The following is a 12573-nucleotide window of genomic DNA, read 5'->3' as shown; positions in this document are numbered from 1 at the left end:
GTGGATTGAGAGTGCATTATTTAGTGTGTATGAAAGCGTGTGATTAGCATGGAAGCCAGAGGGAAGCAGATGTTGGCGGCAGGGGGGATCAGGGATGCTAGCCTCCAGGTGAGACCTGGGGATCCCCTGGAATTACAGCTCATCTCCAGACTACAGAGATCAGTTCCCCTGGACAAAATGGGTCCCTGTCCTCCCCAGGGTCCATCCCCAAATCTCCAGGAGTTTCCCAACCTGGAGCTGGCAACCCCCGCCCCACTCCCGCTAGTGGCCAAGGAGGATGTGGCAACTCTAGGGATAACCAGAACTCTTCCTCCCTCCCCGAGACAAATTTGGAAGGGATTTTGCCAGTCCCATCTATGGCAAGTAAAGCTCTAAATGCTGATCTAATTAAAAACCCCAATTAAACCTTCCCGTGCAAACTTAATCATGGCTTCTAAAAAACCCTCCCAAACACAAAGGTCGAACAATCCACTATGGAAAATGTAACTTGGCTTTGCCAAGTTTCCATGGGAAGCAAATTCCTAAAATTGGAGAGCAGCCACCTAGAACATCTCTTAGTGTGCCCATTTGGGAGGGGGAAAGAATCTGGTCTAATACAACAGTGCAGTCAGATTAGACCTGATTCATGCATACAAGAGAATGAGGCAGCAGAATAGAGCCTCCCTCCCTCTGCAAGTGGTAGGTTCCAGTCACTCTGCTTTAAAGGGAGGAGACTCCACTCAATTAGAAAACTAGCACAGCAGGAGAAAAGCTTCCCCCCCCCTTTCTTTTTGCTTGCAGGGAACTTTTAACCTGGGTGAGCATTCCAAAAACCTTCCCTCCCCACAGCGTGAAGTGGTACAGTCCATTCCATGTGTGAACTGGGCCTTATGTGGGAAATGGGAGGAAGTCTTTTAGGATGTTACAGGGCTTTGTCTTCTCAACAAGTAAATAGCAAATAGGTACTTCGGCCCTCAAAACTTCCTTATACCTCTGAATGTGACAAAGCTCAGCAGCACCAAGTGAGGCTACCATGGGGTAATGACAGTTAGGCAATGGCAAACCACTCTGAAGCGTCTCTTGCCTTAAAAACAGGTCTAGCTCGCCACCTAATGGTGCATAACACTAAAAGCGCTAGAATTTCAGGTTGCCAGAAAATCTTAGGATCTCCTGGCTATACCACACACACTGCCATATGATAATTATTAATTAATTAGTATTTGGAAGGGCGACCTCCAATTGTGACACAGAGGCAGGCAACGGCAAACCACCTCTGAAACCTCTCTTGCCTTAAAAACAAGTCTAGTTCACCACCTGGTGGTGCATAACACGAAAAGAGCTAGAACTTCCAGCTGCCAGACACTCTTAGGATCTCCTGGCTATACTACACACACTGCCGTACGATAATTATTAATTAATTACTATTTGGAAGGGCGACCTCCGAGGAATACCAAGGTTGTGATGCAAAGGCAGGCAATGGCAAATCACCTCTGAAACATTTCTTGCCTTAAAAACAAGTCTAGTTCGCCACCTGGTGGTGCATAACACTAAAAGAGCTAGAACTTCTGGCTGCCAGATGCTCTTAGGATCTCTTGACTATACTACACACACTGCCATATGATAATTATCATTATTATTGTCAGAGTAGAATCTGGGAGACCCAGGTTCGAATCTCCCACTGCCACAGAAGCTTGATGGGTGACCTTGAGCCAGTTACCAAATCTCAGACTAGCATTTTAATTTCTTTTATTTAACTTCATTTGTACCCCGCCTTCCTCCCCCAACTGAGATCCAAGGCGGCTTGCATCATTCTCCTCTCCTCCATTTTATCCTCACGACAACCCTGTGAGGTAGGTTAGGCTGAGAGAGTGTGACTGGCCCCAGGTCACCCAGCGAGCTTCCATGGCATGAGTGGGGATTCGAACCTGGGTCTCCCAGATACTAGTCCGACACTCTTAACCACTACAGCTCACTGGATCTCCTACTTCATGGGGTTGTTCTGAGGATAAAACAGGAGAGGAGAATGATGTCAGTTGCTGTGGGTCCCCATTGGGGAGAAAGATGGGATATAAATAAAGTCAATAAATAAGAAACCCACCAACCCACCTCTGTAACTCGCGCCTTTCAGCAAGAGCTCCACAAGCAGCCATCAGCGGGGGGGAGGGTGCCATCTATCCCTGGGGGACCTGCGAATCCCTGCAGTAATCTAGGAACCACTGCTGCGCCCCCTCCCTATGGCCAATGTAGCATCCTTTACACTTGAAATTTGGACCAGGGATCCTTTCCATGCAGTCCCTTCACTTTTGTCCAGGCGTAGCACTGAATAAAGCCAGGCCTGCCATCTCAACGGGACACCAGAAGGCAAGCTTAGCTCTTCATCAACAAACTGCCCCAGCAGGCAGCTTGCACCAACTCCCCTGGGGTGCTGCCAAGGACACCACACCTCTGGGTGTTTCCGTGTGTGTGTGTGTCTGTGTGTGTGTGTGTGTGAAGGGCCGTCCAGTCACTCCCAACTCATGGTGAACCTATTAATTAATGTCCTCCAAAACACCCTATCGTCAACAGCTTTGCTCAGGTCTTGCAAACTGAGGGCCATGGTCTATTGAGTCAATCCGTCTCACATTGGGCTTGGGTCTTCCTCTTTTCCGACAGCCATCAACTTTTCCTGGCATTATTGTCGTTCCCAGTGACTCTTGTCTTCCCACAATGTGACCAAAGTACCGCAGCCTCAGTTCAGTCATTGCCGTCTCTAAGGAAAGTTCAGGCCTGATTTCATCTCGATCTGTTTCCCTACCAATGTCTTCAACAGCAGCCCAATGCTATGGAGGCGAAACTTTTACTAGTATAGAGGGCAAAACCAGTGCTGGGTAGCAAGAGAGCTTTTGCAACCTGTGTTTCTTACAGTATATGCTTATTCTGCATGAGATTTCATATTAACCCTATAAAAGCATTGACCTAATGGATGTATGCCTTGACCTAGATAGCCCAGGCTAGCCCGATCTCATCAGTGACATCGGCGAACAATGGCGGCGACGGTAGTACGGCGAGGCATCGGATCGACGGAGCGAGGCAGCGGAGGGACGGAGGCAGAGACGGAGGCAGAGCCATAGAAGGACGTGGTGACGTGCGCAGGCACAGCGAAGCCAGATCGGACGTTAGCTGGCCTATAAGTCGACACGAACCACGTACTAGAGGAGCCTGCCTAGAAAGAAAGCCGCCGGACTGAAAAAGACCACGCCAGTCACTGGGGACGCCAGGAACATCGAAGCACCGAGGCCCGAAAAGACCGCCCAGGAGCAAGCCGAGAACAGCGAGCGCTGCCACCTGGGTGCCGGTAGGTAGCCCCGACCCCTGTAAACATGTGGCATTAGTTCGGGATGATTTGGAACTGTGTAAACCGCTCAGAGACCCTCCGGGGTTTGGAGCGGTATAGAAACCTAATGTATAAATAAAAAATAAAATATAAAAAAATCAGATCTCAGAAGCTAAGTAAGGTCGGCCCCGGTTAGGACTTGGATGAGAGACCACCAAAGAAGTCCAGGGTCGCCAGGTCCCTTCGTCTTGCCAGTAGGGGGATCTGGGAGGCGTTCCGGGAGTGGGTGGGGATGTCCCCCGACGCACTGACGTCACCTGGAAGTGATGTCATTGCATTGGTGAAGCTGGGGGCAAAGCTCTGGTTTTGGGTTAAAACTCTATGGTAAAATTGGTGTCAAACCATAGAGTTTTGCTCAAAAACCAGAGCACCGCCGCAACAACATCACTGTTTTGGGGCAGGGTTTCCCCCGCTGGCCAGCAGCAGACCCAAATCCCCCAAGGCAGGGATTCCCCACCCGGACCTGGGAATGGCAACTTTAAGGGTAAACCACTTCTCAACATCTCTTGCCTTGAAAACTCTATCAGGTCGGCTGCATATCAGCACTTCCGACTACCAATGGATGTCTACCTCAACGCATCAGAAGACGTGAGCTCTGACTCACAAAAACGTACACGGCAATAGATGTTTTTACCCTTTACGACACCACTGGACTGTGCCTCTGCCTGTCGTGAAAGACCCAGGATCAGAGTCCACTCATTTTTTGTTTATATATCCTCCACTTTTCTCCCCCATAGGAACCCCAAAGCGGCTTGCAACATTGTTCTCTCCCCTCCATTTTATCCTCACAACAACCCTGCAAGGTAGGTTAGGCACACAGAGAGCGACTGGTCCAAGGTCACCCAGTAAGCTTCCGTAGCTGAGTGCGGAGGATTCGAACCTAGGTCTCCCAGATCCTGTAGCCTGACACTCTAACCACTACATCTGGTCACCAGTGTTCCCTCTAAGGTGAGTGAGTGTGAGCTAGCTCACAGTTTTCTAGCCTCCAGCTCACACATTTTTGTCTTAGCTCAGGAAGGAGGGCTCCAGAGCAAACTATGCCATAGCCATATCGCTCACTCACAACTTTAATGTCACGAGCGCACAACGTTGAATTTTTGCTCACAAGACTCCACAGCTTAGAGGGAACATTGCCTGGTGACGTGTTTTATATTGTTACATGATTCCTGTGTGTGACTCTGCCACACGATAAATAAATAAATCACTCCCGAAGATTGAAGACTGGATTAAAAAACTATTATTCTCAGTTGAAATGAACAAACTGACAAGAAAGTTGAATAGTATGGAAGCAGAAGATTTTTATAACAATTGGAAGGATTTGAAAGAGTATTTAGAAAAGTATTGGGAAGCAAAAGACAATTTGTTCAGTTTTAATAATTATTAAGTATAGAATGCTTAGGAGACAAGATAAGTAAAAAATTAATTACTATAGTGAAATAATAGTTACCTAGGGAATTAAAAAAAATTGATGTACTAAAAACTAAAAAAGAAGTGAGCAGGAGGTCGAAGCACTGGGGGAAGCCGTACAGTGGGGGGGGGGGAAGGGAGGTGGGTAGGGTATAGCAGGAACAAATGTAGAAAATTTAATTTTGACTATGAATGTTTATATCCTGAATAAAAAATTTTTGCAAAAAAAAAGATAAATAAATAAGTCACCACTACACCACACAGGGCAGGAGAGCCAATGCGGGCCCTGAGCACGTATAGCCTCAGTGACCTCTACCCTCCTTTCTTCTTTCACCACCGGATTCCTGCTCTTGAGGGAAAGGGGGGGGGGATTACATCTGCTATTGCAAACACTGCCCTGCCCGCAGCTAGAACTGGCACCCAAGAAGCGCATACAGCGCAGAAGGAACTTCCCCTCTGCCACAAAACCATTTGTTATTGTTCGGCGACAGGAAGCACGTGGATGCCACAATGCTGATTCATCACTCCAACCCCACCACAACTGTGACTCCAACACACACACCCCTTGCAAGGAAGACCACAACCGCGCATGCAGCAAACGGAGGGCTCTTTCCCAACATGATCACGGCCTATCCTCGAGGCGAAAACTGGCATGATTTCCTAGCAAGGGTGCTTCGGGTTATGTGAGACTCACAAGCAACCTTATTCTTTTACAAGGGTTACGCTTAGGGTTATGTGAGACTAACAAGCAACCTTGTTCACTCACAAGGGCCTTGGGCCCAAATTAATTTAATAAATTAGATACTCCTCTCCAATCATCTTCTCAAACCCAGGGCAATGACAAGCTGTTTGAAAGAACAGGTTTCTCCTCTCCCCGCATCTCCCCCTCCAGTTCATGTTTGTGTCGAGCGGAGATCCTAATTTGTGCTAATGATAGAACCTTGAAATCCACAGGGAGATAGCCACTAATTGATACAGAGTCAGGCGGCTGTGATCTTGTTTGTACGGCACCAGATTACGGCACATGGATTGCCACCATGCCCGTCAGCCTGTGTTCACATGGTAACTGACAAGAATCAAAGGATCACAAAGCTTGCCCAAATCCCCAGCGTGGATTGTGGGTGGCAATTCTCTTCAGCCAACATATAAGGTTGCATTATTGCTTATTAGTAAGCAATATCTGATCTGCAGGTAGGCATGAGAAGCAACTGAGCTTGTTCCCAGACGTCAAGGAATATTATAGCCATTTCCATCAAATTACAATTAGTTTGAACACACTCCAGTTCAGAAATCCAACTCCAAGGAGTTGCCCTTGTATACTACCCACCTCAAGGTACCCTACACACCTAGCTAGAGCAACCTCAGGATTCCTGCCTTTCCCATTCTGCCATCTTTCAACCAGACAGCTGGTCATCTTCTTAGGCCTTGCCTCAGATGCGCCCCCCCCAATGCATCTGAGGCTAGACAGGTGGTAACCCAAGAAAGGGCCTTCTCAGTCATGGCACCAAAACTTTGGAATGCCCTCTCCAGGGAGCTTCGTTTGTCTCCCTCTATTTTTTTGTCGTGTTTGGCATTCCCCCACTAACTGTTATTGGCCCTCCACCCCAGTTACATTGTTGTGTGTGTCCATATGTCTTACTGCAATATTTAATTATTTTATGTTACATTTATATTTTAAATGCTTTTTAAAAATTTGATGTTTAATGTTTAAGTGTTCACCAGAGCGGGAGAGAGACAAGTTTTTAAATTTGGGGATTAGAAACAGATTTGAACAACAACAATAATACAAACATACACCCAAATCCTTTAAGTGTGACAAGGCAAAACCTTTCGTTTCTGGAACTGGGGACACCTCAGGCTGCTAGGGAGAGGTGTGCCAACACCAGAGAATCTGGCCCGTCAGGAGTCCGAGGAGCTGGCTAGGGGAGCAATCTGTGTGTAACCAACCATCAAGTCGCAGTCGCTGACTAAGGATGGTGACCCCAGCAGGGTTTTCAGGGCAAAAGGCTAACAGAAGTACTTGCGGGGTATAAGTGAAATAAAATAAAAATAAATAAATAAATAAATAGCAACCCTGGACTTCCTTGGTGGTCTCCCACCCAAATCCTAACCCGGGCTGACCCTGCTTAGCTCCCGAGCTCTGACAGACCGGGCTAGCCTGGCCCATCCAGGTCAGGACTTCCACATCTGGCACAGGATAAGCCGCATGGAGCCCAATGGAGCCACGCAAGGCACCGCACTTTCCAAGCCCGAAGGCCACCGCGCGCTCTCCAAAATGCCATCTGCGGAGGAACGGGGTGTGTGGGGGGGGAATGCATTCCTTGCCTGCCCCGCCCCTCCCGCAACCTGTTGCTGCAGAAGAGACCCTCCTCGACCAGCATCCCCCCCCTTCCCGGCTGGTCATTGGCCAGAGGGAAGGGGGCGTGTGGGACAAGCCCGCTCGGCGCTCTGAAGGGGGGAGAGAGGCGCACTCACCGGGATGTGGACGCGCAGCATGCGCTTCTTCTGGCCGGAGTTCTTCTTGCCGCCGCCCGGAGCATCTTTCTTCTTGGCGTCCATGGCTGTGCTGCCCATTTCTCGACCTGCCCCCGTCGGCGGTTCGAGGAGGAGGCCCGCCGGAGCCCCCCCTCTAGCACGGCTTCTCGGCTAACTTTGAGCTCCCGGCCCTGCGGCGCCAAGGCCAACCGTGGGGTTTGGGAGGGGCTGAGGTCCACGGGAGGTCGGATCACCCCCGGGCCCGGGGGGGGGGGAGTCGTCTCGAATCCCCCAAGGAGAAGGCCGAGGTCAGGAGCGGGCGAGCCTCAAGCCGCGCCCCCTTCCTCCCGCCGCAGCATGCCCGCTCTCCGCCCTTTGCAACAACAACACGAAAAGGCGTGCAAGGAAAAATTAAGAATCAAGGTTTTGCGGCGAGCCTTCCGCCCGTTCCAAAAGACCCCGAGCTCCTGAGCGGGCGCAAAAGTTTCCTCCGTCTTCGCCCAGCCGCGGCGGGGGTTGGAGGGGGCGGCCCCTTCGTCAGCGCGCCCGGGAGAGAGGAGCCGAAAGGTGGCCGCCGCTTGCAAAGCGCCGCCGGCGAGTGCCAAAGAACGCGAACATCGAGGAGTCGAATCCTCCTCCTCCTCCTCCTCGCAGGGCCGATCCGGATGCGGGGCTGAGGTCCGGGTCGGTCAGGATGCCTCTCGGGCTGCAATCTGGTTTCCTCTCGGGCTGCAAAGCGGGAGTCTCCGAGCAGCTGCAGTTTGCAAGCTCGGGGGGGAGAGAAGAGAAGGCGACTCACCCGCGCTGTGGTTCCCTTTTCAGGCTTGCAAAGGAGGCAGTGACAGCCGCTGGCGAGGGAGGCGGGCGAGCCCAGCCCTAGCAAGGGAGGCGGTTGCGAGGCGTAACGTGTGTGTGTGTGTGTGTGTCTGTGCGTCTCCCTTCGCGATCTCGGGGAGGAGGCGGCGGCTGCAGAACAGGAAGTGCAAAAATCTCGAAAGGCAACTTTCTCCGCGAAGGGCCTGCTGCTGGCGAGGCCGACGCACACGCCCCTCTCGCCGCTTTCCCGTGCCTTTCCCAAGGTCGAGCGCGGAGGGGGCTCTCCACGAGCAAAGCCCTGCAGCTGCAAGGGCATCCCCGGAGCCTCCGGCCTGAGTCATTCCCGGGGAGGAAGTTTCTGGGCTGTTCTTGTTCTGGCAAATCGCGGGGGGGCGGGCGCGGCAGAGGGTGCATCGCTCCCTCCTGAAGGGGGAAACGAGAGGCTGGGCTTGGTGACCTCGTGCGGGGAAGGGGGGTTTCTCGTGCTAATTTATTACCGGGGGGGGTGTGTGTTGCATTGCATTGTGCACACACGTCAACCCAGACGTTGTGGGATTCGGGTGGCTGGCGGTGCAATCGTCGACAGAGTTATTCCAGGCTACAACCGTTGATTTCTGCGTGTTTGCGCTGGAGTGATCTTGCACAGGTGATATTTAGACCGGAGTAAATCTTCCTAGGATTGCATTTTCGTGTTTCCCCTCCCTCCCCCGTGGGCATACACAGTTGCGAAACGCACGGCTTTTAATAACAACCTTCCCGCTGCGAGAAACGCCGATCGTCGATAGGTGGCGCTGTCGGCGCCTCCCGAGATGCGATAGGGCTCCAATGGCACTGAAAGCGAAAGGGCTGCCGTGGGAAACGAAACGAAAGAGTTTTTTCTTTCAAACAAAAACACTGATTTTCTGGAGAACGTCTTCACCGTAAAGATCCAGTTGTTGATTGCTTTTTTAAAGTTCTGCTGCTGCTGTTCGTCCCAAGGCAAGTTGTCAGTATGGCAAAATAATCATAAACTGTAAATTAGTGTGCAGTTTCCCGCATGGCACGAATTTCTTGGAGTCTCTGTTGCGCTCTCTGTGGGTTGAATCCCGTTTAACGTGGGCGCCATAGCAGAAGAGAGCCATTTTTAAATTGCGTGGACCTTGGAAACCAGGTGTTACCAACGTTGAGGAAAATAAAAAACTAGAAACATGTTTGACACACGATTTTACAGTCCAGCCTATTTATTCGGAAATTAGTTATGTAAGTGAAAGTGAATAATGTGTGTGTGTGTGTGACTAGGATCTGGGTTCAAAATGCCACCTCAGCCAGGAAGAAGAAAAAGAATAGATTGGATTTACACCCCACACATCACTACCTGAAGGAGTCTTAGAGCTGCTTACAATCTCCTTTCCCTCCCCACAACAGACACCCTGTGTGAGGTAGGTGGAGAACGGCTCCTGAGAGAACAGCTCTGAAGTAACTTGTAACTGACCCAAGGTCACACCAGCAGCTGCATATGGAGGCGTGAGGAATCAAACCAAATTCTTCCCGATTAGAGTCTGTGGTCCTAACCACGACACCAAACTGGAAGCTCACCTGGGTGACCTTGGAGAAGCGGCTGTGTGTCTCACCTACCTCATAGGGAGTGACAGAGGAAGGGGGAGCAATAGGGTCGCCAGATCTTCACCCCTCTCTGGCCCCGGGGATGGGGGAAAGTTTCCTGGCTGGGAAACTTCTGGAGATTTGGGGGTGGAGCCTGAGGAGGATGGGGACCTCAGGGGCGTCCAATGCCATAGTTTTCCCCAGGCGGACTGATCTGGGGAGGTCAACGTTTGGGGAGGGGAGGGGAGGGAGGTCAGCAGGGATGGGATGCCACAGAGCCCACCCCCCAAAACAGCCGTTTTCTCCAGGGGGACTGATCTCTGTAGTCTGGACTGGAGATGAGCTGTAATTCCAGGGGCATCCCAAGGTCCCACACAGAGACTGGCATCCCTACAGAACAAGGAGCTCTTTTTAAAATATTTATATTTTTATTAATTTTTGTAAATAATGTTAACATTGCTATAACAAGTATTTACATCTGCTAAGAAGTGAATATAGCACAATGTATAAACTATAACTTAACAGCTCTTATGCATACAGGGTATGTTTTCAATTTTCGGAGATGTATTTGTTCTGTCTGATGTAGCATAAGTACTTTACCTCCTTGAAACTATATGTTAAACTAGAACAAAAAATAAATGAATGAATGAAACAAAAGAGAACAGAAAAAAGAATTTCAAAGCAGTAATACAAACTTTCAGTCTTTAAATCCATTTGTGATAGTGTGTCCAATCAGAAGAGATGAATTGTTGTTGAGATGAGTAGTCAAGCACCAGGTACCATTTATCTGTGAAGATTGTTAGAGTTGGCTTTTGAGATAAGAAATTTATTTTATTTGTGACTGCATCCATTAAATAATGGCTCCATAATTTCTTAAACCACACCTCAATACTAGGTGCTTTATTAGCTTTCCAGTATGATGCAATCGCAGTTTTTGCTGCATCCAACATGACTTCCACCTTAGCTTTATGTGGTCTAGTTAGTAGATCTTTAGGCCAAACATTTAAAAACAAGATTTCTGGAGATAGCGGAGGGCTTTCTCTTTGGAGGAAGGGCAATAATTTTTTTTTTAATGTATACATGCACACACCTCGATTTTCATGCAAATGGTTTGCATTTGAACCATTGAAACTTTGTAGAACATAAAATCGGACAGAAGAGAGCAAGTGAGAGCGACACTCATGAAATGAACAGAGCTGGGCACGAGGAGGGGTGTGTCCTTGCTGCCTACTGTTGCCACCTCTGGGTTGGGAGGTTCCTGGAGGTTATGTGGGTGGACCCCAGGGAGGGTGGGGTTTGGGGAGGAGAAGGGCCACAATGGGGTGCAGTGCCCCTAGGGTCCACCTTCCAATGGGGTGCAGTGCCCCTAGGGTCCACCTTCCAAGGCAGCCATAGTCTCATGGGGAACTGATCTGTGTCAGTCTGATCAGCAGCAAAGAGCAGGTGATGTTTCTTGCCTGCATGCCATAGAAAGCATTTCTGCATTTTTAATCTCTGTTAAATGGATGGGCCTTTTTTTTCTGTTTCCTGGCCAGCTGGCAACCTTCCCTATCCCCTTTCCTCTGATGGCCCCATGTGGAAGCTGGAGAGAGGGAGATTCTCAGCTGGAGCTGCATTCATGCACCGTTCAAGAAGGACCCGGCTTCTTCCTGCCTCCCAAATTGTTGGGCCCTGAAATTATACACATCCTTAGCAGAGTGTAAAATTCATTGAACTCAAAAGGGCTTGCCTCTAAATAATTGCACACAATTATGCTGTGTGGTCCCAATGTAAACCTGTCCACAACTACATCGGCAAAAGACAGAAGAGACCCCCTCACTTCTGCAGGAGTATACCACATACCATGCAGTTGTGGACAGGTTTACATCATTCAGGACCACACAGCGTAGCATTCAGACAAGAATAAAAGAACATGAAAGGCACTGTAGACTGGGCCAACCTGAAAAATCAGCAGTGGCTGAACATCGCCTAACTCAAACAGGACACCGTATCTTCGTCCAAAACACTGAAAGGCTGGACAATACATCCAGTTACCATGTCAGATTACACAGGGAAGCCATTGAAATTCATAAACACAATTTCAACAGGAAAGAAGAGAGTTTAAAAACAAATAGGGCATGGTTTCCTGTCCTGAAAAACACAAAATGCTCTACATCTTACAATAGGACAACAGATAAGATTAGAATTTCAACAGCCAACCCATATGCAAAAGAAGCTCCTCAGGAAAGCTCCTCCATTAGCATGTCACAGCCTGGGGAACTCCCTAACCCACCTTCCTGAATAGATATAAATTATCTGCCTACCATTTTTCTTCTCACCTTGACACAGAGAGTACTCCACCTTTCTGTGTTACACCTCTGGGGATGCCAGTCACAGCTGCTGGTTAAACGTCAGGTCCTACAGTGCCAAGACCACGGCCATTCAGCCCAGAAAATCAACAACTAGCACAAATATTGCTTTGCTATTATTTATAGCAGGGGTCCCCAACCTTTTTAGAGCCTGTGTGCGTCTTTGGAACTCTGAAACAGGGCAGTGGACACTATCACAAAATGGCCACCAGCGGAGGTGGGGCCAGTCACAAAATGGCTGTGCCACAAGAGTCGGAGCCAACCACAAAACGCCGGGGAGAAAGCTTCTATCTATATATCTAATAGCCAAGTTGCCCCCTGAGTGTGGATCGCTAAATCAGCGCTCCGGGGGCACTTGGAGGGGAGAGGGAGGTTTGTGCACATGTGGGCCAGTCCCCACATGTGCACAAAAATCGAAAAAGTTGAAAAAAAATTCCGGGGGGAAGTTTAAATCCCCCCGAAAGTGACAGAGCGTCCCCTGCGCATGCACAGGGAACACTCTGTAGCTGGCCGCGCCGCTGCCGCCACCTCCTCCTCGGAGGCGGGCGGGGGGGACCGGCCTCGCCGCCACCGCCGAGCCCGGCAAAGGGTGGG

General features: G+C 49.7%; 1 protein-coding gene across 1 annotated transcript in view; it reads right to left on the bottom strand.

Annotated features, from left to right (window-relative positions):
• The window catches only part of PRKAG2 (protein kinase, AMP-activated, gamma 2 non-catalytic subunit), a 313242-nt gene extending 305147 nt beyond the window's left edge, over positions 1–8095 (bottom strand). Inside the window, exon 1 of the mRNA XM_015426344.1 lies at positions 7235–8095. Within this exon, the coding sequence (XP_015281830.1) occupies positions 7235–7333 (99 nt within the window). The 5' untranslated portion in view covers positions 7334–8095. The remainder of the gene's footprint in view (positions 1–7234) is intronic.
• Positions 8096–12573: the final 4478 nt, after the last annotated feature.

This window comes from Gekko japonicus, unplaced genomic scaffold (assembly GCF_001447785.1).
Source record: "Gekko japonicus isolate JY-2015 unplaced genomic scaffold, Gekko_japonicus_V1.1 scaffold691, whole genome shotgun sequence".
NCBI lineage: Eukaryota > Metazoa > Chordata > Lepidosauria > Squamata > Gekkonidae > Gekko > Gekko japonicus.
Note: the sequence above shows the minus strand (reverse complement) of the source record. Positions and strands in the feature narration are given on the sequence as shown.